Source organism: Sapajus apella, unplaced genomic scaffold, assembly GCF_009761245.1.
Source record: "Sapajus apella isolate SASKATOON/1434 unplaced genomic scaffold, GSC_monkey_1.0 scaffold112, whole genome shotgun sequence".
Lineage (NCBI taxonomy): Eukaryota > Metazoa > Chordata > Mammalia > Primates > Cebidae > Sapajus > Sapajus apella.
In genome coordinates this window covers 3928206-3952205 of record NW_022437052.1, presented here as the reverse complement: position 1 = coordinate 3952205, position 24000 = coordinate 3928206, and the positions used below count along the sequence as shown (strand labels likewise).

Below are 24000 nucleotides of genomic sequence, written 5' to 3'. Positions count from 1 at the left end.
GCTCAGGTGGAACCTCCCAAGGGCACAGCACTGACCCAGCCGCACTCAGGATGGCCCTGAGTGCCCAGGTGTGCCAGGCCGAGGTGCCACCCTGCCTCTGCAGAGAGAGTCCCTGAGCTTTGAGCAGGTCACATTTTCTCTCCCCCTCACAGTGGACAGGGAGTGCTGGACACTGACAGGCCCCACTGAGCCCTGCAGTCATGCAGAGGAGCGTGCACCACGCCTGTGGCAGTCAGCAAGCACCCGCCTGCAGAGGCTGCCCCTTCCTGAGGCATCGGGTGCAGACACTGGGCCCCCTTCAGTTCCCAGGGAGCACACTGGATTTCCCGAGCTGAGGGTGGGATGTGGCAGGGAACCCTGAAGCCCAGCCTGTTCCAAGCTCCAGTCCCTGCTTTTCTGGGGTGTGAGTCCCGGGGGGAGAGTCTTCGGGGATGCTGAGGGTAGAACTGCTGGGGCCCACCTCCCGCCCTTCACACCCAGGGCTCCTGCCTGTCTCCTCCCGAAGGCAGAATTGATCCTGGTGGCCTCTGTGTCCCTCCCATTCTTCAACTTCAGCTGGGACCACCTGAGTCCCCCTAGTTACCCTCCATGCTTCCAGCTCTCAGGAATCTCAGGTAGAAGTGGGGGTAGGAGAGACCCCACCCCTCCCAGGGCACCCCAGGCTCATGGTACGATTAGACTCATCTCCCTGCGAGTGATGAGACCTCAGCCTCCCAAGCAGCTAGGACTACAAGTGCATGCCACTATGTCTGGCTAATTTTTAAATATTTTATAGATATGGGTCTTGCCACATCTCTCTGCACCGCTGGGGTCCCGGGGCAGGCTCTGCTCTATATTCTAGTCCCAGCACCCCGACAGTCACACGGCTCTTTCCAGGGCAAACAGGGACAGTCTAGGCATAACCAAAACTGCCTCTGCCATAAATCCGTAATAACAGGGACATTCACCAAGGCACAGGGCAAAGGTCTGCACGGCCCCTCAGAACCTCAACCCACACAACCACTTTGTGTTCCTTCCTCTGTTTCACTTTACATTTAATTGTATAGCTTCGAGCAGGTGAGATACGTGGCCTGACAGCAGCCAAAAGGGCATAAAACGAGTTTTCCAGAGAACACTGGCCTCACCCTGCCCCACCCAACCCACCAAATGCACCTGTTTCTACTGGCTTTTCTTTTTATTTTTTTAGAGGCAGGGTCTCGCTCTGTTGTGCAGGCTGGAGTGTAATGGCACAATCTTAGCTCACTGCAGCCTCTAACTCCCGGGGTCGAGTGATCCTCCCACCTCAGCCTCCTGAGTAGCTGGGACTACAGGTGTGCACCATAGCACCCCACTAATTATTATTTTATTTTATTTATTTTTTGAGATGGAGTTTTGCTCTTGTTGCCCAGGCTGGAGTATAATGGCATGATCTTGGCTCACCACAATCTCTACCTCCTGAGTTCCAGCGATTCTCCTGCCTCAGCCTCCCAAGTAGCTAGGATTACAGGCATGTGTCACCATGCCTGGCTAACTTTGTATTTTTAGTAGAGATGGGGTTTCTCCATGTTGGTCAGGATGCTGTTGAAGTCCCGACCTCAGGTGACCTGCACATCTCAACCTCCCAAAGTGCTGGGATTACAGGCATGAGCCATTGCTCCTGGCAAGTTTTTTTTTTTTTTATTTTTTAATTTGTTAGAGATGAAGTCTTACTCTATTGCCCAGGCCGGAGTGCAGTGGTGCAATTTCTGCTCACTGCAACCTCCACCTCCCGGGTTCAAGCGGTTCTCCTGCCTCAGCCTCCTGAGTAGCTGGAATTACAGGTGGGCACCACCACGGCTGGATAATTTTTTATATTTTTAGTAGACGGGGTTTTACCATGTTGGCCAGGCTGGTCTTGAACCCCTGAGATCAAGTGATCTGCCTGCCTCAGCCTCCCAAAGTGCTGGGATTACAGATGTGAGCCACCGTGCCTAGCTATTTCATATTTTGTAGGGAGGAGTCTTGCTCTGTTGCCCAGGCTGGTCTTGAACTCTAGGCTCAGGCAATTCTCACACCTCAGACTCCCAAGCAGCTAGGACTACTAGCACATGCCACTATGCCTAACTAATTTTACAATTTTTTGTAGATATGGGGTCTTGCCACGTTGCCTAGTCTGGTCTTGAACTCCTAGCCTCAAGCAATCCTCCTGCCTTGGCCTCCCAAAGTGCTGGGATTACAGGCATGAGCCACCACATCTGGTCTCTATTAGCTTCTGGTTTATCCTTCCAGTCTTCCTTGTAGCGGTGTAAACATGATTCTACGTTTTTCTCTCCTGCCATTCCTTGCACTCAAGGTTGTAGGGTCCAGCCCTACAGGGTCCCATGAGTCCCTCTCTACTGGTGCAGAGACAAGAAACTGTGGAAATAAAAGACACAAGACACTGAGAAGGAGAAGACAGAGCTTGGGCCCAGGGGTCCACTGCCAACCAAAGCTCGAAGTCCGGCAGTGGCCCCGAGTGCCTGGACATTCTGACTTTTATTGAGTACAAAGCAGGGGGCAGGGAAGGTAGGGTGAGGTATTGGTGGTCAGTGATAGAGTCAGGTAACTCATGTGTGTGTCTTGGAGATAGGGGCCCAGATCTTTCAAGTAGCTGAAGTGAGGAGCACTTTTGCATCAGCACTTTTTCACATTTGTCAAGAAAGAACAATGACATTAAGATCTATGTTACTGATTTTATCTTTTAAGAAAAGGAGGGACCAGGTGCAGAAGCGGAACATGAAAGTGACATGGAAGGTGACCACTGAAGCGCAGCATCACATAAAGACAGTTAAGCTCCGATGTCTGAGGATCTCCCTGACAACTGTCAGGCCTTACCACAAGAGCTTGGAGGAGCGGAGTTTTCTCCTAACTCCCCCAAGGAAGGAGATGGCTCAGACGTCTTGGATGTCTCCTTCCCTAGCTGCCTAAATGTTTGTCAGGTGCTTTCCCAGTCAGCCGAGGCACCCTCCAGCAGCCCTTATGTGGGTGTGACAGAGGGCTTAGAGCATCTTGCCTTACGGTCACTTTGTTCACATTGTCACCTCAGTTCCATGCTTCATAACCAGATAATCATTAGTAAAAGATTATACAGAATATATGTATTCCTGTGATTACATATGAATAACTACAGCTAGTGATCGACTTACGACCACGGTCGGGACCCCGGACCGGTCGTAACACGATTTGGTCGTAAGTTGAGTAGGCTATATGTACAGTTGAAATGGTGCACACGGAGATGGTAGTGCTGCCGGAAGCTGGTCTGCACTGTCGTACGCCCAGCTGGGCAACGTTTGCGCTGCCAGACGCGGAGCAGTCGTGGCTAACGATTGTGGTTGTAAAGTCGAATGGTCATAAGTTTCATAGGTGGTAAGTCGATCAATATCTGTATATGATTATTCATGATTATGTATAGGAATAACTATGTAACTATATCTCTAATTCTTTTCTAGTTCTGTATTCATATGGGAACAGGCTGAGGCTCCAGACCCTTGCTGGGCACTGTGGGGTCTTCCAACCACACAAGGTAGTATATTATACACTAGTTCTGCATTTTGTTTTTTCATTCACAGTGTACCCCAGAATTCCTTCCGACTCAGCATGCAGAGGTCTTCTGCTTTCTTTTTCATGGCTGCATAGCACTCCACCGTGTGGCTGTGCTAAGTGACTCAGCTAGTCCCTCAACGATGGCAAGTTGGCTGTTTTCAGTGGGCCACAATGACCGTTGATGTCACCATGGTGATCCTTGCACAGGTCCCTTTCACACGTGAACAATTGGATCCATGGCACAGATTTTAGAAGTGGGATTTCTGAGTGCTATAGCTCACACCTGTAATCCCAGCACTTTGGGAGGCCAAGGTGGGAGGACTGTTTGAGCCCAGGAGTTCAAGACCAGTCTGGGCAAAAGAGCAAGACCCCGTCTCTATAAAAATAATATGAAAATTAGCTGGATGTGGTGGTGAGAGGATCACTTGAGCCTGGAGGTTCAAGACTGCAGTGAGCTAGGATTGCACCACCGTACTCCAGTCTGAGCAGAAGAGAAGAAGAGGAAGAAGAAGAAGAAGGAGGAGGACGGGGGGGAAGCGGAAGGGGAGGGGGAGGAGGAATTAAAGGAAAAAGAGGAGGGGATGGGGGCAGGATGAGGGGGAGGGGAGGAGGAGGAGAAGAAGGAGGAGGAGGGAGAAAGGGGAAGGGGGAGGGGAAAGAGGAGTTAAAGGAAAAGGAGAAGGAAGAGGGGGAGGATGAGGGGGAGAGGAGGAGAAGGAGAAGAAGGGGAGGAGAAAGAAGAAAAAGGAAAATGAAGATGGAGAAGAAGAAAGAAGGAGGAGGAGAAGAAGAAGGAGAAAGAAGGAAAGAAGAAGAGGGGGAAGAGGAAGAACAAGAAGAAGGAGAAGAAAGAGGAGGGGGGGAGAAGGATGAGGAGGAGAAGAAGGAGGAGGAGAAAGAAAAAAGGAGAATAAGGAGGAGGAGGAGAAAGAAGAAAAAGAGGAGGAAGAGGGGGAAGAGGAGGAAGAAGAACAACAAGAAGAAGGAGGAGACGGAGGAGGAGAAGGAGGAGGAGGGGAGAGAAGAAAAAGAGGAGGAAGAGGAACAGGAAGAAGAATGAAGAGGGGGAGGAAGAGGAGAAAGAGGAGGAAGAGGAGGAAGAAGAACAGGAGGAATAAAGAGGAGGAGGAGAAGAAGAAGAAGGAGAAGGAGGAGGAGAAAGAAGAAAAAGAGGAAGAGAAGGAAGAGGAAGAAGGAGGAGGAGGAGAAGGAGAATGAAGTAGTCAGCTTTCTGGGTTCTGGCACAAATCGGGGCCATGGTCCCATGGACAGTGTGGCCAGACTGCTGCCCTGGGGCTCCGCTGCCTTGCACTGCCACCAGCAGTGTGTCTGAGGGCACCTTCCCTGAGCTGTGCCACTGAGGCACGTGGTCTGATCTGGTGATTCCCGTGGATGAGAAGCAGAACTGCAGTGTCATTCTCTGATGATAAATACCGTCTCATGTGTTTGTTCTGTGGATTTGTTTTTCTGTAGATGATCTATTCATTCATGTGTTTTGCCTTCTTTCATTGGTTGTTTTCTTTCACACATGTTTAGGAGCCCTGCCCCTGGTAGATCTGGGTTGTGAGTATTTTTCCTAGTGTGTGCTTTGTGTTGCGACGTTGCTTGCGAGGATTTATTTTTTTTTTTTTTTTGAGACAGAGTTTCGCTCTTGTTACCCAGGCTGGAGTGCAGTGCAGTGGTGCAATCTCGGCTCACCGCAACCTCCGCCTGCTGGGTTCAAGCAGTTCTCCTGCCTCAGCCTCCCAAGTAGCTGGGACTACAGGCGTGCGCCACCATGCCCAGCTAATTTTTGTATTTTTAGTAGAGACGGGTTTCACCATGTTGACCAGGATGATCTCGATCTCTTGACCTTCTGATCCATCCACCTCGGCCTCCCAAAATGGTGGGATTTTGGGTGAGCCACCGTGCCCGGCCGCTTGCGAGGAGTTTTTGCCTTGAATCTGTTTTATGGTATTTAGATTTTTAATCAAGATTAGAGGAACCTTTTCCCACTCTAAGTTATAAAGAAAGTTACACATTTTCTTCAAGGCTGAGCACAGTGGTATATGCCTGTAATCTCAGCTCTTTGGGAGGCTGAGGCAGATGGATCCCTTGAGCCCAAGAGTCCAAGAACAGCCTGGGCAACATGGTGAGACCCTGTCTCTATTTAAAAATATAAAAATTGGTTGGGCGAGGTGGCTCACACCTGTAATCCCAGCACTTTGGGAGGCCGAGGGGGTGGATCACAAGGTCAGGAGTTTGAGACCAGCCTGGCCAACAAGATGAAACTCTGTCTCTACTAAAAATACAAAAAAATTAGCTGGGCGTGGTGGCGCACACCTGTAATCCCAGCTACTCAGGAGACTGAGGCAGACAACTGCTTGAATCCGGGAGGCGGAGGTTGCAGTGAGCTGAGATTGCCCCAGTGCACTCCAGCCTGGGTGACAGAGTGAGACTCCGTCTCAGTAATAACAATAATAATATAAAAATTAGCCGGGTACGGTGGTGCATGCCTGTAGTCCTAGCTACTTGGGAGGCTGAGGCAGGAGAATCGCTTGAGCCCAGGAGGTCAGGGCTGCAGTGAGTCAGGATTGCACCATGACACTTCAGCTTGGGTGGCAGAATGAGATCCTGTTACAAAACAAACAAACAAACAAACAAACACACAAAAGTGTTTTCTTTAAGTACTTTAATGATTTCTTTTAAGAAATTGTTTTTGTTTTTAGAGAATCTCACTCTGTCGCCCAGGCTGGAGGGCAAGGGTGCTGTCATGGGACCATGTGTACACACCACCATGCCCTGCAAGTTTTCTGTATTTTTAGTAGAGATGGGGTTTCACCATGTTGGCCAGGCTGGTCTCGAACTCCTGAGCTCGTGATCCACCTGCCTCCACCTCCCAAAGTGCCGGGATTGCAGGTGTGAGCCACCACACCCAGCCAGTCTCTATTCTCATCAGCTCCTTGAAAACAGGAATGAGAGGGTAGAATCAGGCAGAAATTGAGAAGGCAGCTCCCACTAGGCACACTTTTGCAGGAGTGGGGTCAGGGGTGGGGGATCCGGGGGGTGTCTCTTCATTTCACTTCTCTGAGTCTTAGTTTCTTCACCACTAAAATGGGCTTAATACAGCATTGTGAGCATGGACTTTTTAATAAATTATATTGGGACACCTTAATAATTATTTAGAAAAAGGAAAAGTTGGGTCCACAGTTATCTACAGCATATGGCAGTATAGATTTTAAATGGATCCAGAACTTAACTTTTTTTTTTTTTTTTTTTTTTTGAGACGGAGTTTTGCTCTTGTTGCCCAGGCTGGAGTCCAATGGTGTGATCTTGGCTCACCACAGCCTCCACCTCCCAGGTTCAAGCGATTCTCCTGCCTCAGCCTCCCGAGTAGCTGGAATTACAGGCATGAGCCACCACGTCTAGCAAATTTTTTATTTTTAGTAGAGATGGGATTTCTCCATGTTGGTCAGGTTGGTCTCAAACTCCCGACCTCAGGTGATTCGCCTGCCTTGGCCTCCCAAAGTACTGAGATTACAGGCGTGAGCCACCACGCCTGGCCAGAACTTAACTTTTTTTTTTTTTTTTTTTTACAAAAGTTACCACTAAATGATGAAAAACTTACGGAGACAGATGGCGGTGATGTTTGTACAGCAACGTGAATGTACTTAATGCCACCAAACTGTACACTTAAAAATGGTTACGTTGGCCTAGTGTGGTGGCCACCATGCCCAGCCTAATCACACCTGTGATCCTAGCACTTTGGGAGGCTGAGGCTGGAGGATTGCTTGAGGCCAGGAGTTCAAGGCCAGCCTAGTCAACATAGCAAGACCCTATCTCTGAAAAAATACATATTTTTTAAGTTAGAAAAAAAATAGTTCAATTCTATTGTTGAAACAAAAAAAAAATGGCAAAAATGGTAAATTCTATGTGATGTATATTTTACCATGGTAAAAAATAAACTTTGGGCACAGTGGCTCATGTGTGTAATCCCAAAACTTTGAGAGGACGAGGTGGGAGAATCTCTTGAGCCCAGGAGTTCAGGACCAGCCTGGGCAACAGAATGAGACTCCCTCTCTACAAAAAACAAACAAAATTAGCTGGATGTGGTAGCACCAGCCCATGGCCCAGCTACTCAGGAGGCTGAGATGGGAAGACCACTTGAGCCTGGGAGATAGAGGCTGCAGTGAACTGTGATTGTACCACTGCACTCCAGTCTGGCACAAAACAAATAAATCAAAATTTAAAAAATTATGCTTGGGTATGGTGGCTCACACCTGTAACCCCAGCACTTTGGGAGGCCGAGGCAGGCGGATCACCTAAGGTCAGGAGTTCGAGACCAGCCTGGCCAACATGGTGAAACCCCGTCTCTACTAAAAATACACAAATTAGCTGGTGTGGTGGCACATGCCTGTAATCCTAGCACTTTGGGAAGCTGAGGTGGGTGCACCATTTGAAGTCAGGAGTTCGAGACCGGCCTGACCAACATGGTGAAATCCCGTCTGTATTAAAAATACAGAAATTAGCCGGTGTGGTGGTGGGTGCCTGTAATTCCAGCTACTTGGGAGGCTGAGGCAGGAGAATCACTTGAACCCAGGAGGCAGAGGCTGCAGTGAGCTGAGATGGCGCCACTGCACTCCAGCCTGAAGGACAGAGTGAGACTCCGTCTCAAAAAAAAATAAATAAAATTAAAAAGACAATAATAAAAGTGTGCAATTAGTAACAAAAGCTTAGTATGGAAAGAATGCAGTTGAGTTAGAGGAACAACAGCATGAGAAATGTAGAGTCCCCTGGAGACCCCCACAGCTTCTCGGGAGGCTCCTGAGGCATCAGAGGACCCTGAGTGCAGTATGTGGGCCGGGACAAGGGAAGTACCTTTCCCATTCCCAGGGGATGTCTTTCTGCAAACATCCTGGGGGTGTGGGACATTGTTGCTACTGCTGTTGTTGAATGGTTGGCAGCTGTTTCTTTGGTCAGGTTGCAGGCGTCACTGTGGCTGGCTGCCCCAGAAGGCCACATGGGCCTCAGCCAAGAGGGGTCTCCCAGGCGGTCAGTGCAGGACTGGCATGTGGGGGTAAGAGATGGCCCAGGAAGCCTCCCCCTCACTCTACAGCAAGAGGCCACTGGGCTGCTGCCTAAATCCCCAGCCACACAGTGGCAAGGATGACACTGGAAGACCTCCCTGCACTTGCTCCTGAGTCCCACCTGAGCCGAGAAAACAGGCTTCCCAGAACCTGCATTGGACAGATGTGGCGGGTGCCCTGGGGAACCCTCAGTTGCCCAGGCCTGAGACTCTTCCTGCAGCGCTTAGAGGAGTGGGGCTTAGGGACCCAGAAGCATGGCAAGGGACTCACCGTCCCCCCGAGGGACTCCAGACGGGTTCCCTCTCCAGTCTGTCCTCCACCTGTGGCAAGAAGCAGAGGCAGCTCCCCCAGGGGCCAGCCGCACCTGAAGATCCCTCACAGGACTCCTCCGGCCAGTGGTGCTCTGATCCCATCCTGGGCACTCTTGCTGTGCTCCCCAGCAACCACCAGCTGGGGCTTTAGAAGGGGGCTGGGCCCACCCACAGAGGCTGTGGTCAGTAGCCACTCATCCCCATCTTTTTTTTTTTTTTTTTTTGAGACAGAGTCTCGCTCCGTTGCCAGGCGCCAGGCTGGAGTGCAGAGGTGCGATCTCGGCTCACCACAACCTCCATCTCCCGGGTTTAAGCAGTACTTCTGCCTCAGCCTCCCGAGCGGCTGGGACTACAGGCGCGTGTCACCACGCCCAGCTAATTTTTGTATTTTTAGTAGAGATGGGGTTTCACCATGTTGGCCAGGATGGTCTCGATCTCTTGACCTCGTGATCTGCCCGCCTCGGCCCCCCAAAGTGCTGGGATTACAGGCATGAGCCACCACTCCCGGTACTCATCCCCATTTTTACATTACTGGTTTGCTTGTTTTGTTTTTTGAGACAGGATCTCACCATGTCACGCAGGCTAGAGTGCAGTGGCAAAATCATGGCTCACTGCAGCCTCCACCTTCCAGGTTCAAGCCATCCTCCTGCCTCAGCTTCCTGAGTAACTGGGGCTACAGGAACATACCACCACACCCGACTAATTTTTGTCATTTTTTGTAGAGATGGAGTCTCACGATGTTGCCTAGGCTGGTCTGGAACTCTTGAGTCCAAGCGATCCTCTCGGTTTGGCCTCCCAAAGTGCTGGGATTCCAGGCTTGAGCCACCGTGCCCAGCTGGCCTTAAATTTTTTTGTTTGTAGAGACGGGGAATAGGGAAAGGGAGGTTTCGCTATGTTGCCCAGGCTGGTCTTGAACTCCCCGGCTCCAGCGTTCCTCCCGCTGGGCCTCTCAAAGCGCGGGGATTGCAGGTGCGAGCTGGGCCAGCGACCACCTCTGGCAGGAGAGGAGGGCGTGGCCGGGGGCGTGGTCGCGGGCGGGGCGGCATGACGCGCTCGTCGCGGATCCCGGAAGCGGTGTCAGATGCTGGGGAGCCGGGCGGGCGGGCGCGGTGGCGGCGGGCGGCGGGGGGGGACTTGTTGTTCTTCGCGAAGTCTGAGCCCGAGCGCCAGGCGGCGGCGGCGGCCGAGGGGAGCGCGAGAGTGAGCGCCGGCGCGAGGACAGCGCGTGCCCGCGAGGAGCCGCCGCGCGCCTGCGCCACCCGCGCGACGCCAGGTGAGGGGCGGCGGGGCGCCCGGGCAGCTGGGCGGGGGCGCGGGGCCAGGCCTACTGGCCGCTGAGTCACAGCCGTCCAGGGGCGCGGGCCGGGGGTGGCGGGCCCGGGTGCGCAGGGCCCAAGACTCCCACGCGGCCCACAGGGCGACCCGCGCACCTGCCCAGGTGGGTCCCGCCCGGCAGGCCGCGGGGGCTTCCCTGGGCCCAGCGCCGGGACGCGAGGCTCCCTACCCTGAGCGTGCCTCCCGGGCCATGCTTGCAGTGCCCGGGGCCCTGGGGCGTGGACACCAGACCTGGGGGAACGGGGGTCCCCTTGGGGCGGGGGCGCGCACCGGGCCCGCGCCTTCACACCTGCGGGGGGCGGGGCGGGCGCCACGTGCGGGCGGCGCGGGGAGGGCGCGGGCGCGTGGATTCCCCGCGGCTTCCGCCCCAGCGTGGCTTCCGCGTGCGCCCTGGCCTGCCCCCCGCGCTTCCTCCTCGTGAGTGGCGGCGCTGCGGCCCAATGGCAGGGCCCACGCGCGTCCGGGGGCGGACTGGGGGTAACCGAGTCTCCCCAGAGGCGGGGTCCTGGGACTGGTGTAGCTCTCAGCCGCCCACCTGCGGGGAGGGGGGGTGCCGGAAGGAAGGCCTTGCAGGAGGCGGGAGGGGGCAGGTGACAGTGGCCCCAAGGCGCATATCCTTTTGCCCACGTGTGGGGCAGGGGCTCAGGCCTCTTCCAGCTTCCACTGCATGGGTTCTTCTGTACCTCTGTCAAGTTCAGGAAACTGTGTGTATGTGCCTGTGACTGTGACTGTGTGTGTCTGCACAGCCTCTAGATCCTGGGGGGTGGGAGGAGGTGCCACTGAGGAACCCAGAAAGCCAGGACCCGGCCTGGCCTTGGCCCTTGACCTGGGTCTGCCTGGGGCACAGCACTGGCCCTGCGCTGTGCTGCGTTCTCATGCTCAGGCCAGGTGTGTTCTCGGGGCCTCCCGTGTGCCTCTCCCCGGTCCTGTGCCCCTGAGCATGCTGTTGCTTGCTTCTTAACGCGGCTTTTGAAGCCGAGGCAGAAATCAGATCCACTCACCATTCATTCACCAAGTGACCCACAGGCAGCCAGCCGCTCCCTGGCCAGGTGCCTGGCCTCGGGAAGATCCTGAGACTCAAACCCCCCACCCCCTGCTGGACATATCTGTATGGGATAGGGATATCTGGTTGGGCTCCGGCACAGCCCTTCTCGCCCCTTTGATTCTTCAGGGTGGGCTTCTAGGTCTCTTGACTGGCATTGAGGTTTCATCGTGTGTTGTAAGGGGATCTCCAAGACAGAGAGGGGTGCGTGGTGCAGCTTCTCCAAGCCCAGCATCTTCAGGGACTTGGAGCGTTAAAAGAGCTGGGGGTGGGTCTGGAGAGTGTGGGTGGGCTGTGCAGGTGGCTGGGACACACCTGCACCGTATTTGGGTATTAGCACCATTTATGAGACTGTCTCCCCTCCTTAGGTAACTCAGCAGGAATGTGTGAGTTTGACCTTGGTAGAGGGAGTCTGCTTTTAAAACTAGACCTCTCATTATTCCAAAATAAGACATCTATTCAAGCAAAAACAAACCAGGCTTCTCCTGCCTTTTAGCCTTGAACTCAAGCAGGGCTTTGAGGGGCTGGTTCCCTGCAGTGTTGTTGACTCCCCAGGTGCCGGTAACCGGGATCGGGGGGACAGCGTTTACTGAGGGTTGGGGCTGTCGGGGTGCCAGCCTTTCTGTGCGCCTGGGAGGCTGCTGTTTCGGGCCACTCTGTGTCTACAAGGCGCGTGCTTTCACCCATGGGGCTTGCTGATGGCTGCGGCATTTGTTTACAGTCTCCGGCAAAGCTGTTTACCACCCAGACCGAGAAGAAGTTGTGCCTGTTCCTGTCCCAGCTGTTTCTGAGTCTAAAGGTTTCTGCAGTGGACTTTCTGGGTTTCGGGTCCAGTCCACACGGGAAATGGAAATCTGGCCAGCTGGGAGAACGCTCCATGTGGCTGCCTCTCCACAGTAAACAGTGACTCACTGCTCCGTCCCCACCCTCCCTGCTGTCCGAGAATGGAAGATGCTTTTCCCTGCTATTTATTTTTGCTTTTTATAAGTCACAGACTCGTCATGTTTCCGCTTTCCGGCAGTTTCAGGAAACTGGGAGTGTCGTCTTAAAATCGGAGTTTAGAGCAGGTACACATGAACCTGAGTGGCCACACGCCCCGCCCTGACCGGCCACTCTAGATGAGGAAACCCAGGCCATGACATCTTCTGGCCCGGCCCCAGGGCCGGTGGGGTCTGGTCTAAAGCCTGCCTGCGTCTCCACGCTGTGTGTCGGGCGTGTTGGGGAAGGTATTGTGGTGGAGACTGCCCTCTCCTTGCCCTCCCATGCGAGGCTGGCTCATCTCGTGCAGTGGGGACTCATGTAGGTTGTAGGGAAGATATGCTCCCTGCTCGCAAGGAGCTCACCATGCTGTGGGGAGGCCCCCTGTCCCCAGAAGGATCTAGAACCAGGCCTTGGTAGAGGGTGTTTGCGTACCTGAGGACAATGGAGAGTGTTTCTGGAAGAAGCAGGGCTTGAGGGTGGGCAGGAACCACGTACTCAGTGCAGATAGTGGGGGGATTAGAAACCTGCCACGGCATTGGGATGGGGGAGTTGGGGTTCAGGAGGAACCCCAAGCCTGTGTTGCTGCGTGTGGGGGCACCAGGATCAGGGTGAGGGCATCCCATTTGGCCAAAGCTGTAGTCCAGTCAAGAGAAGTTGGAGGCCCGAGCCAGGGCAGGTGCCATGGGTTCGGGCAGGCAATGCTTGGGGACTGGGATCAAGCCAGTTCGGTGAGTGGACAAGGAAAGGAGAGAGAGTTGGGGCCACACCACTGAATGATGCAGTTGGGGGCTGGGGGAGGGGGCGTTTGGGCCCCCTGGAATGCCCCTGGTTGTACTTGGAGGCTGGAGGAGCTGGGTAAAGCCCCAGGGCGGTTGGGGAAGAACAGGATGCTGATGGGGAGCAGAGGCCCAGGGCGGGAGGATGGTATGGGAGCCAGGGCGGGGACTGGAGCGGGTGTGGTGTGTTCTGCAGTTTGCTCTCTGCTGCTGCGGCTGCCTGAGTCACCTCTGGATGTAGCGGGATGACACAGCTTCCTCGGACTGCAAATGCAAGGTGACCAGATGTCCTCCAAGCCGGGCCCACAGTTGTAGCTTGCTGGAGGGCGGCCAGCCAGGGCCAGGCTGCGGGCTGGTGTGGGCCGGGCTAGGGGTGCCAAGCGGGGTACCTCCCACATGCTGAGGGGGGCTGTGTCCAGAACAGCTGGACCGTGGGGGCCCTTGCAGTCTAGGACTTCATCCTCAGTAGGATGGGTGTCTGGCTGGTCTCTGGGACCAGCCAGGGCTGCAGTTAGTCGGTTGATACCTGTTTGATAGGTGCCCACTGGGTACCAACACCACAGTGGCCCCACCCACCCTTGTGGCCCACTGTGAGGGGTGCCTGCCTTGGAGTCTGTTGCTGAAAGGCTCCCAGTAGAGGCCAGCACGCCCTGGGTGGCCTCTGGTTTTGTGGATTGCACCTGTCGTGGGAGTCACAGGTGAGGGAGGGTGGGAGGGCAGCTGCTGATGTGCCGCTGGATGAACCCAAGCCTCTCGCACAGGACGATCATCCTCTGTTCCTGGGCCCTCCTTCCTCTCCTGCATCTCACATCCTTCTAGACCCGTAGATAATGGAAGTGGAAGGGCCACTCTGTCTTAGTCAGACTGGCTGGGTGGCTGAGGGGATGGAGCTTGGAGTCTCCGTTGTCATTCACCCCTTGGGAAAGAGCAGGTGACCCATCCAGAGCCCCTGTGCTGGCCTCAGAGAGTCAGCGGTGGCCCCGATGCATCCTGTCATCTGGGAAGAATCAGAGCCCCGAAGCTTTGAAATCTCTGTCTCCATGGGCATCCTTGCCCGGGACTGTTCAGAGGGGTCATCCAGCCCTCACCTGCCCTACTCACTTTGTTCTCTCTGTCTTTTTTTTTTTTTTTTTTCTTAAGAGACAGCGTCTTGCTCTGTCACTCAGGCTGCTGGAGTGTGGTGGTGCAATCACAGCTCGCTGCAACCTTGGCTTCCCGGCTCAAGCAAACCTCCCACCTCAGCCTCCCGAGTAGCCGGGTGCCATCACACCCGGCTATTAAAAAATTTTTTTTCTTTGTAGAGACAGGGCTTCGCTATGTTGCCCAGGCTAGTCTAAAACTATGGGGCTCAAGCATTCGGCCTCCAGAGGTGTTGAGATTCCCAGCAAGGACCACCGTGCCCAGTCCCAACTTTGTGCATAAAGTGTTCCCCTGTGGACCCCAAAGGTGGTCCTTCTCAGCTTGTGCCAGCACACCAAGAGATGTCAGGGCTGTCAACCCCTCACTGAGCGGGGTCAGACCCATGGGTGACCAGTGAATATTTGCTAGGATTTAAAAAGTTAAAAATGTCTGGGCAGGGTGGCTCACGCCCGTAATCCCAACACTTTGGGAGGCTGAGGCTGGAGGATCACTTGAGCCCAGGAGCTTGAGACCAGCCTGGGCAGCATGGTGAGACCCTGCCTCTCTAAAAAAATTTAAAATTCTCTGGGTGTCGTGGTGCCACAGCAGCAGTTCCAGCTGCTCGGGAGACTGAAGCAGGAGGATTGTTTGAGCCCAGGAGGCCTGCAGTGGGCCATAATCACACCACTGCACTCCAGCCTGGGTGACAGAGCGAGACCTTGTCTCTAAAGTGAAAATCAAAAGGTAAAACATGACTCTCCAGTTGCTGAGGTGGCTGCCTGGACTCATCTGCTCCTGAGAGGGCAGTTCTGGATGGCTGACCCTGGGTTGTGTGCCCTGCCTGCTGGAGGCCTGGGCTCCAGATCCTCATCTTCTACAAGGTTCCTCCATGGCGGAGCTGCCCTGCCCTGCGCTTTATGGAGCCCAGACCCTCGGTCTGGATCCTGAATGGAAGCGTCCTGGCTCCATCACTTATTCCCAGCTGCAGCCGCAGGAGTCACCTCTGTCTGAGGCTTCTGGTGGTTCCTTTTCCTTTATTATTTATTTATTTATTTTTTGAGACAGAGTCTCACCCTGTCATCCAGGCTGGAGTGCAATAGCACGATCTCAGCTCACTGCAACCTCCACCTCCCTGGGTTCAGGTGGTTCTCCTGCCTCAGTCTCCTCAGTAGCTGGGATTACAGGCACCTGCCACTGTGCTTGGCTAATGTTTATATTTTTAGTAGAGACAGGGTTTCACCATGGCCAGGCTGGTCTTGAACTTCTGACCCCGTGATCCACCCACCTCGGCTTCTCAAAGTGCTGAGATTATAGGCGTGAGCCACTGTTCCCAGCCTCCTTTTCCTTTAGAGGAAATGATTTCCCCTGCTGAGCTTTGTTTAGATGTACATCATGTTGAGGTGTCTGGCTTTGCATTGAAAGCCCTTCCTCTTCCATCAGAAAACCAGTCACATAAAAGGTGTTCCAGGTTATAGGCGGAGAACTTTGCTGCCAGGGACTGGGGTTGGGGGTGTGGGGGGTGATTGCTGCACCCTTTACCTAGGTCAGTGGTTGGGACCCCATAGCGGAAACTCAGACCGCCTACCCAGGCCCCCAGCTGTGGTGCTGACCACAGTGACCGGGGTGACTCTATGGAAACCCAGAGGAGCTCAGGGGCATCAGGGGCATGTGTGGCAGTGCTGGCGTTTTGTTAGCTGGTGGTCGTAAGACAGAATGCCAGGGCCTCGCTCCTTGGGGGTGCTGGGGTGGAGCTTGGCTGCACTGCTGACCAGGTGCTGATGCAGTAGCCCCTGCCTTGGGCCCCAGGTAGCGGGAAGCCGGCGTTGCGGGTGTCTTTGGGACCCCAGGCACACTCTTCCCCCTGGCATGATACCCTAAGGCTGCGTCTCTGGCTCTGGGGAGGGAGCCCTTTCTACTTGTGCTCTGGCAGCCCTGGAGACTGTGTGAGGGCGAACGATTCACAAAACCCCTTTTTAGGGCAGTCATCATTTTTAGATGAGTTGCTTTACAAACTTTTTTTGCACATGCAAAACTCTCCTCTGAATCTCCTCCCAAAAGCAAGCTGTCGATTTTCTTGCCTCTGATGTTTAAGGCGACTCTAGGTTAATGCTACTTGGATATATCTCATGTGTGGTGGGGAGAAGTAGGCGCCAGCAGCATCCCATCCATGCTGGGTTCCTGAGAGAAGGTTCGACACTTGGCTGGCCCGTCCCTTCTGCATCGCCTCTTGGGGGTTGGCTACAGAGGCTCGTGGCTTGTCCAGGCTTCCTTGGCAGAGCAGAGTTGTGACCTGCCCAAGGAAGTCGGGGGTGAGCTTGTGAGTACAGCGTCGGGCTGCCCAGGACCCCTGCCTCCCCCAGGTCTCTAGTTCCTCAGAGGGGCCCAGTGCAGGTGTGCCCTAAAGCACTGGCGACATGAGGGGAGCGAAGGTGTGCTCTAGCAGCCTTGGCGACCTTGACCTTGTAGAAGTTGTCAACTGCCCCTCCTGGGGTCACCACCAGCTCCTGTTCACCTCTGTGACATCACAGACGTCCCGGGAAGCCTCTCCTTAGTGGAAGGATCTCCACGCTGAACTCTGCCCCGGGTACCTGGCCGAGCCCTGCATGTCACCGTGGATCTGGCCAGACGGCCCTGTCCGCAGGACCTTCCTTTTCCGCCCAGCTCTGCTGCCACGGCGGGCAGGGGGCCTGGGGGCCTGGGAGCGGGTCCTTGCTGGGTGGGCGGCCGGGGTGTGTGGGAATTCGCGAGGCTCTGTAAACATCTGGTGACTCACCACATAGCTATGTTGTGGCCGGCCTGTGCACTGACGTGCTCACTGCAGAGCTGGAAGCGGTGCCCGCGGCCCCTCCCTCTGACATGGAAAAGTTTCTCATGGTGCTCCCAGCCGCTGGCATCTGCAGGTCCCCACGGTGGCCGAGGCAGCCGAGCCCCGGCTTCTCCACTGTCACACTTGCCCCAGGGCGGGTGCAGAGGAGCCTGGAGCCCACCTGGCCTTCTCCAGGACCAGCTGGTGTCGTCCTGTGCCGTCTACGTCAGCGCCCTGAGAGCAGCTGGCCTTGGCAAGGGCGGCGGGCTCCGCAGCCTAGTGTGGGACCGTCTCGCTTACGCGGTCCTCTGGTTGTGGGGATGGGTGCACTGCAGGGGTGGGACCCCAGTAGGAGGCGGGGCTGGAAGGTGAAGGGATTTGGGCCCGAGGGCTCCCTGGCACAGGGTAGGGGGGTCCTGGGCTGGCAGGGAGGGCAGGATGGGGTCACCCCCCCCACAGTGCCCATGTCCAGTGGAGGTGTTGCCCAAGGACACCGCCCACCACCATGTGCCACTCTGATGTTCCTTCTGCAGGAACTTGTGTCTGGTATTTGGGGTGTGGGAGTGGGTGCTGTGAACCCCTGTCCTACAAGCAGCCCCGCGCCCTCCGCCCGCCTGTCCCGGCTGCGGGATACGAATGAGTTTGTTTACTGCCTGCCAGCCTCGTGATGTCTGTGCAGCCTGACCTGAAGTCAGGATCATTTTTTGGGCTTCTCGGTTTCCATGACGACTGTGAGGGCTGGCTCGGTCCCAAGGTCGCCATGGCAACTATCGGAGGGATCATGCCGGGGATGCTTTGGCTGGGTTTTTCATGAATGATTAGAATGTGTGACACAATGCAGACGTGAGGACGGTGGCGGGGGCGGCGGCGGGGACGGCTCCCGCCAGACAGTCTAACGCTCGGCAAGGCGGCGGCTCCCCACCTTCCAAGTCTCTGGCTGCAGCGCCCGACCTGGTGCCCCTCAGGGGCCCCACACCCCCTCGGGCCGCAGGATCCTCGCTCAGGGGCAGCTTAGGTGGAGGTGGTGATGTCACAGCCACAGCGGCTGGGGCCGTGGTAGGTGACCCGTGGCCTGCGGGGAGGTTGGGGCGTGAAGGCGGCTGGGGCCTCACCCAGGCCCACCTTGGGGGAAACTGGTGATGGCCAGGGCTCCCCAGAGGCTCCCTCTCAGGGATCCAGGCTGCGTCCGGAGCACTGGAGTCTTTGCCAGGTTAGGGTGGCTGTCCAGCGGGGCCTTGGGGCCAGCACAGCCGTCTTGGGGGAGGGAGGTTTTGCCAGTGGTCACTTTGGTCTTCAGGACGGAGCACCCTGTGTCGCACGGGTGCAGACGTCTTGTCTGACTTCGGGGAGAGTCAGAGCAGGAAGCAGCCACTGCTGGCACCTGCTGGTCACCCCACAGCGCCGGTGGCCACAGCCCAGGCCCACAGGGCAGCAGGGGGCTGCATGTGGTTATTAGGCTCTGGGGTGGGGGTCCCAGCTGATCTTCGGACTGTGCTAGAGTGTGAGGTGTGGCCAGGCTACCTCCTGGAACCCTAGGCAGAGACAGAAGCTTGGCCAGGATGCCCTGGGGAGCCCCTCAGGATGGGCCGGGATGGTACCCCGTCTTGTTTTCAGGGTGCTGTGATCATCCATCCCAGGCTGAGGAGGTCCCTGCATGGGAGGCGGCCGCCCCGTCCTGCACCTCCGGTCCTGACCTGCGCTGGCTTCTCTGCTTGCCCGTGTTTTCCAGCTACGAGTTCCAGAGAGCTCTGTCCTGGTGACTGTGCCCAGGTTATGACGACTAATCCCAAACCGAACAAGGCATTAAAGGTAAGGCTGGCTCCAGGCAGGCCCCGTCTCAAACACAGGCATGGGAAAGGCCCCCGGCTTGACACCCCGGCTTCTCAGGACTGCCCTGAGCCTGTGATGGAGGCCTCTCTGTTGTCAGGAAGAGGTGGGGTGCTGTGTCCAGGGGATGTTCACAGGAGAGGTGGGGTCAGGATCGGGGACTGTGGCCCCAGTAGATGACTCCCATGCTGTGGGCTTGGTAGGGTCTGATGCCCACCCGACAGGGCCATGTCCCCGCTGGGCACTACTGCATGAGCTCATCCCCTTGCTCCAGGTGTGAGCAGTGTGGCCTCATCCTCCCACTCCAGGTGTGGGCAGCGTGGCCTCTGGTGAATGGGATGCTCCGGCGCCCAGGGCCTGAGCCCATCTGTGCCCGGTGCTCCCCGCCTCTGCAATGGTGCATGCCTGTGAACCGGCTCAGTCTCAGTAGCAGAACATATGTGCTCTGGGTCCTCATGGGCTCTGAGGCTGTCAGTAACCAGGAGTGACCAATGTCACCGCTGGCTTTTCCCATTCAGAAAGGGTCCTGTGGGGCCACAGCCATCATGTGGGCTGCCTGCATGCACGGCATCTTGTGGTCCGAAGGCCAGCCCCGAGAGCGTGCGGGCATGCAGGGGTACCGCTGGGTCCCTGACCATGCCGGTGCTGGTCCCAGGCGGGCACCCCATGTTCTCCTGCCACTGACCCTGCGCTGTGGCCCCCCAGGTCAAGAAGGAGGCGGGCGAGAACGCCCCGGTGCTCAGCGATGATGAGCTGGTGTCCATGTCAGTGCGGGAGCTGAACCAGCACCTTCGGGGCCTCACCAAGGAAGAGGTGACCCGCCTGAAGCAGCGGCGGCGCACACTCAAGAACCGTGGCTACGCGGCCAGCTGCCGCATCAAGCGGGTAACGCAGAAGGAGGAGCTGGAGCGGCAGCGCGTGGAGCTGCAGCAGGAGGTGGAGAAGCTGGCGCGTGAGAACAGCAGCATGCGGCTGGAGCTGGACGCGCTGCGCTCCAAGTACGAGGCGCTGCAGACCTTCGCACGCACCGTAGCCCGTGGGCCCGTGGCACCCTCCAAGGTGGCCACGACCAGCGTCATCACCATCGTCAAGTCCGCCGAGCTCTCCTCCACCTCTGTACCCTTCTCGGCCGCCTCATAGTGCCTGCCAGAGGCAGGTGGCGGCGGGCAGGCGAGCAGGGTCGCACCCCTTAAGCCTGTCACTGGGACGCACTTTCAACATCCAAGTCCAAACGCAGGCCCCTCAGGTGCAGGCAGCTCAAGCCGGGATGAAACTATGGTGCAGGGCGAGGAGTGGGCTCCAGTGAGCTCACCAGTCCACATGCACACACACGCACCCACTCACGCCTGCCCCCGGCTCCCTGCAGGATGTGTCTGTGTGTGGGAATTGGTGTCTTGTGCCCGTGGGAGTCAGGTTGGATCGACGGAAAGGCCTTCAGGAAGTTCCGCTGTCCCCTGCAGGGGCTGCCAGGAGAGACAGCCCTGGAAGTCAGGCCCCTGTGGCTGGGTTGGTGTGCAGCTCGTCTTCCACTCCTGCCGTGAACAGCTATCAACACCTGTCCTGCCACGGCCCTCCAGCTGGTGCGGGGGCCCTTCGCTGCCCTAACTCCACAGCCCCTGCGGAGGAGCGTGGATGGTGTCCGTCCTTCCAGCTGTCCTGTTGGAGTGGCTGTGACCTGCTTCCACCTTAGCGGGGGCCTGCGGGAGTGGGCACGGTGTGGGAGGCCGCCTGCGTGGGGTGGTGTGTCTGTGTGTACACGTGGGTGTGTGCAGGCACATCTGGCATCACGGCACTGGGGCTGATGGGGGCAGCTTGCTGGCATTCACCAAGGGAGGGCCTGTGGGCACGCATTGCAGAGAATGGCTCATATGTTATGAGGTCTCCTCTGTGCTCTGGTGATCGGAGGAGATTGCATAGCGCAGAAGCCCCCTGCCCACGGGAGCCGGCCGCCCAGACACGGACCTCGCAGGCTGTCAGATCTTGGTGGAGACAGGCAGAAGCATCCCATCAGGTGACAGTGAGCGGAACTCAGGCTCTGTGTCCTGGAGCTGCTTCTCGCCAGCTGTGGTCAGTGTAGGGGGAATGAGGAGGTCTTTTGGGGGCCTGGGGAGGGGGTGCAGCCTGGGGGATGTTGGTGGACGTGGACGTGGAGGTGGGAGGGAGGAAGTCTCGTGGGGTGGCGGAGGAGGTGGGAGCTGTGTGCGAGAGCAGGTGGAGAGCCTTCAGGGGCAGGACTAGGACACGGCTCAGTTGTAGAGGAGCTTGGGAGTGAGGCTGGCACTCTGGAGGGCACGGTGGGCTGGGCGGTGGCAGGCACCAGGCCAGGAGAGCCTGATGGATGTGGTTCCCGCGTGCAGACCCCCAGGAGCACAGCCACGGGCTGCAGGCCCTCAGCACTCAGTCCTCATCTGGAGCCTTCGCCTGCTTCTCCTTCCCAGAGCACTGAGGCACCAGCGGGGTTGGCACTCCACTTTGGGCTTCCTTTCCTGGAGAGCCGCTTGAGGGTCCCTCCTGTGACTGGGGCCTCCACGGTGGGAGCCGGGGGATCGCAGAGCCCCTGCCTGGGGGAGCTGGCGGATGTGAGCCCCATTTGGGGCTGCCACGTAGGACATGCAAGGCGGTGCCTGGGGCCCCAGCTCCCTCTCAGTGGTCACTGCCCACCCGGTAACACCCCCCACCAGCTGCAGAGCCCCAGCCAGTGCCAGCCACACTGGGAGGTCGCAGGACAGGCAGCCCCAGGGCTGCGACTTGGTTCTGCATCTACTGTTAGAAGTGAGCGGGAATCTGCAGGCCCACCAGGGCCACTGGGTCCCAAGAGAGCAAAGGGCTGCACGTTCCCAAACAGCCGTTGCCCCCCGTGGCCGTGGTAGGTAATCCATATTGGATGTCATAAGGACCAGGGGGATATTTAAAGAGAGAAACAGAAAATATATAGAGATATAAAATTATATTCACAGTTTATCTACAGATTTTTCGTAACAATCTTTGTTTTCCAGTTTGATACTGTAAATCTATCAGCAGAGCTGCGGGCGCGGGCATGGTGGGAGTTGGGAGCCCCAGGCCGCCTGCCGTCCCCCTCCGTCTTCCCACGGACCACACCAGGCCACTGGGCCCCACAGGACAGGCCACAGCGGGTGGCCGGTTCTGTCCCGTCTTGAGGTTCTTGGGATCCATGTCTTGTGGGCCGTAGGCGTCTACCTGCCTGTGGTGCTTTGCCAGAGAGGGGACTCCCCCCCCCCGGCCCCCAGGGTGGACGGAGCCCGTCACCGTCCAGGGCCGGGCCAGGGAAGGATGGCGTGTTCTGCTTTTCCTTCCAGATTGTTGAAATTTCATTGTCATGATTTAATATATGGATTTTTTTAATTTAAAAGACGAAGGTCTCTTTGTCGAGTGGGTTTGTTTTCTGTCTCCATGCCTCCGGCTTCCCAAAGAGATCCAGGTCTTCGAGTTTCCCAGGCGTGGGGACTCCTGCCCTCGCCTCCACACCGCCTCACCCTGGCCTCTGTGCTACTGGGCAGTTCCATTTCAATATTTATTTTTGTGTTGCTTTTTATCATGATATAAATTATTGAGAACAGATCACATGTGGGCCCGTGTCTGGCCGCCGCCGCCCTGCTCTGTCCCTGCGGCCACCACCTAATTTATTGCCGTGCGTCCTGCTGCTGTGACCGCTTTTGTACCTTTGCAATAAAGAATTTTCTGGTTTCAGACTCTTGCGTCGTGTAGTTGGTGCTTTCAGCTGGGGCTTTCTTGGGCCAAGAACCACTCCCCCATCCCAGGGGACCCCGCCTGTCCCTCACCAAGGAGGGTCAGGGTCAGGATCTGGGCACCATGTGTAAGTGGGTTTCTCAGACTGCCAGCCCCTGACTGACGCTGGGACAGCCACAAGGGAGGTGCCAGTCAGGTGGCCACGTCCTGGGCCTGGTCTCTGAGGGTCAAGCTGCAGTCCTGAGCATCTCCGTCTGCTCCACCCGGAGCCTTCTGTCCAGGCAGCCTCTCTCTTCCAACGAAGGAGCAGAAAGCAGTGCGGCGGTCAGCGTCCCCCTTCCCCGTGAGACCCCTCATCCAGCTTTGCTGGACTCTCAGTGGAGCCTGCAGGAAGTTCTGAGCCAGACAGAGTCTGTCCGGGAGCAGAGAGCAAAGCCCCCTGCACAGCAGACGGAAGCCTGAGGACTCGGAAAAGTCAAGGGCCCGCCCAGATGCTGTCCCTGCCCTGCCTGACCTTCCGGGGAGAGCAGCCCCTGCCCACCCGTCCCCATTTTTGGGGCTGAGCTGACTGGGGTCTGAACACTCTCCAGTGCTGGACCATACTGGGTGAAATCCCAACTCAATTTTTTTTGAGACAGGATCTCACTGTCACCCAGGCTGGAGTGTGCAGTGGGATGATCACGGCTCACTGCAGCCTCAACCTCCTGGGTTCAAGCAGTCCTCCCATCTCAGCCTCCTAAGTAGCTGGGACCACTGGCATGCACCGCCATACCCAGCTAATTTTTGTATTTTTTTGTAGAGATGATGATTTACCATGTTGCCCAGGCCGGTCTCAGACTCCTAGGCTCAAGCAATATGCCCACATTGGCCTCAAGTGCCGAAATTCCAGGCGTGAGCCACTGCACCCCGTCAAAATCCCAGCTCTCAGCAACCATGTGGCCTGGGGCCAGTCCCTCCCACCCCAGCCTTGCTTCCTGTGAGTTGGGTGTGGAGGTGAGTGCCGTAGCTGGTGCATGGTGCAGTGGGAGTGGCATCTACTGGGGCTACGGCAGCCTGAGCTTGTCCCTAGCAATGGCAGGGATGGCACTTTCCCCAGCTAAATCCAACCTCCCTGTGGCCCACCCTGTGGCTCTGGGCCCAGCCTGCTTCTCCTGGGGGAGGACAGATGGGGAAGCTATGACAGGAGACACCACCTCGAACAGCCACGCAGCCTACACCCAGGCCAGGCTGGGGCCCCCAGGGCTTCCAGCCTTTCTTGTGGATTGCTGAGGATTCTCAGCTGGACCATCTCCAGATGAGGACACTGAGGCTAGGAGGGGCTAGAGAGCTTGGCAGAGCATCTAGCTAAGACACGTGGCTCCTGCCTGCCTCGAGGCCTGCTCCTCTGTTGGGGCCTGTCACTGGGGAACCCCTTTTTCAGCAGTGATGATGACACTGGAACCACGCTGTTCTCTGCCCTCTCCCCCTTGCATGTGCCCATGCTCCCTCC

At 56.7% G+C, this 24000-nt stretch overlaps 1 protein-coding gene and 2 pseudogenes across 5 annotated transcripts; 2 read left to right on the top strand and 1 right to left on the bottom strand.

Moving 5' to 3' along the window:
- The first annotated feature begins 10005 nt into the window (after positions 1 to 10005).
- On the top strand, positions 10006 to 22513 carry MAFK (MAF bZIP transcription factor K). 4 transcript variants are annotated; one of them, XM_032259864.1, is made up of 3 exons: positions 10006 to 10190; positions 18706 to 18785; positions 19509 to 22513. In XM_032259864.1, the coding sequence occupies exons 2-3, from the start codon at positions 18750 to 18752 to the stop codon at positions 19941 to 19943; spliced, it is 471 nt and encodes a 156-aa protein (XP_032115755.1). In that variant the 5' UTR covers positions 10006 to 10190; positions 18706 to 18749; the 3' UTR covers positions 19944 to 22513. The 4 variants fall into 4 exon arrangements, with proteins under 4 accessions (XP_032115755.1, XP_032115754.1, XP_032115756.1 ...); XM_032259863.1 differs by having other exon boundaries at positions 10112 to 10190; positions 18591 to 18785; XM_032259865.1 differs by lacking the exon at positions 10006 to 10190 and adding an exon at positions 15415 to 18032.
- On the bottom strand, positions 13175 to 16775 carry LOC116537651 (annotated as a pseudogene).
- On the top strand, positions 20481 to 22514 carry LOC116537650 (annotated as a pseudogene). The gene has a single exon (XR_004263237.1). The product of XR_004263237.1 is annotated as an uncharacterized LOC116537650 (transcript).
- The last annotated feature ends 1486 nt before the right edge of the window (positions 22515 to 24000 follow it).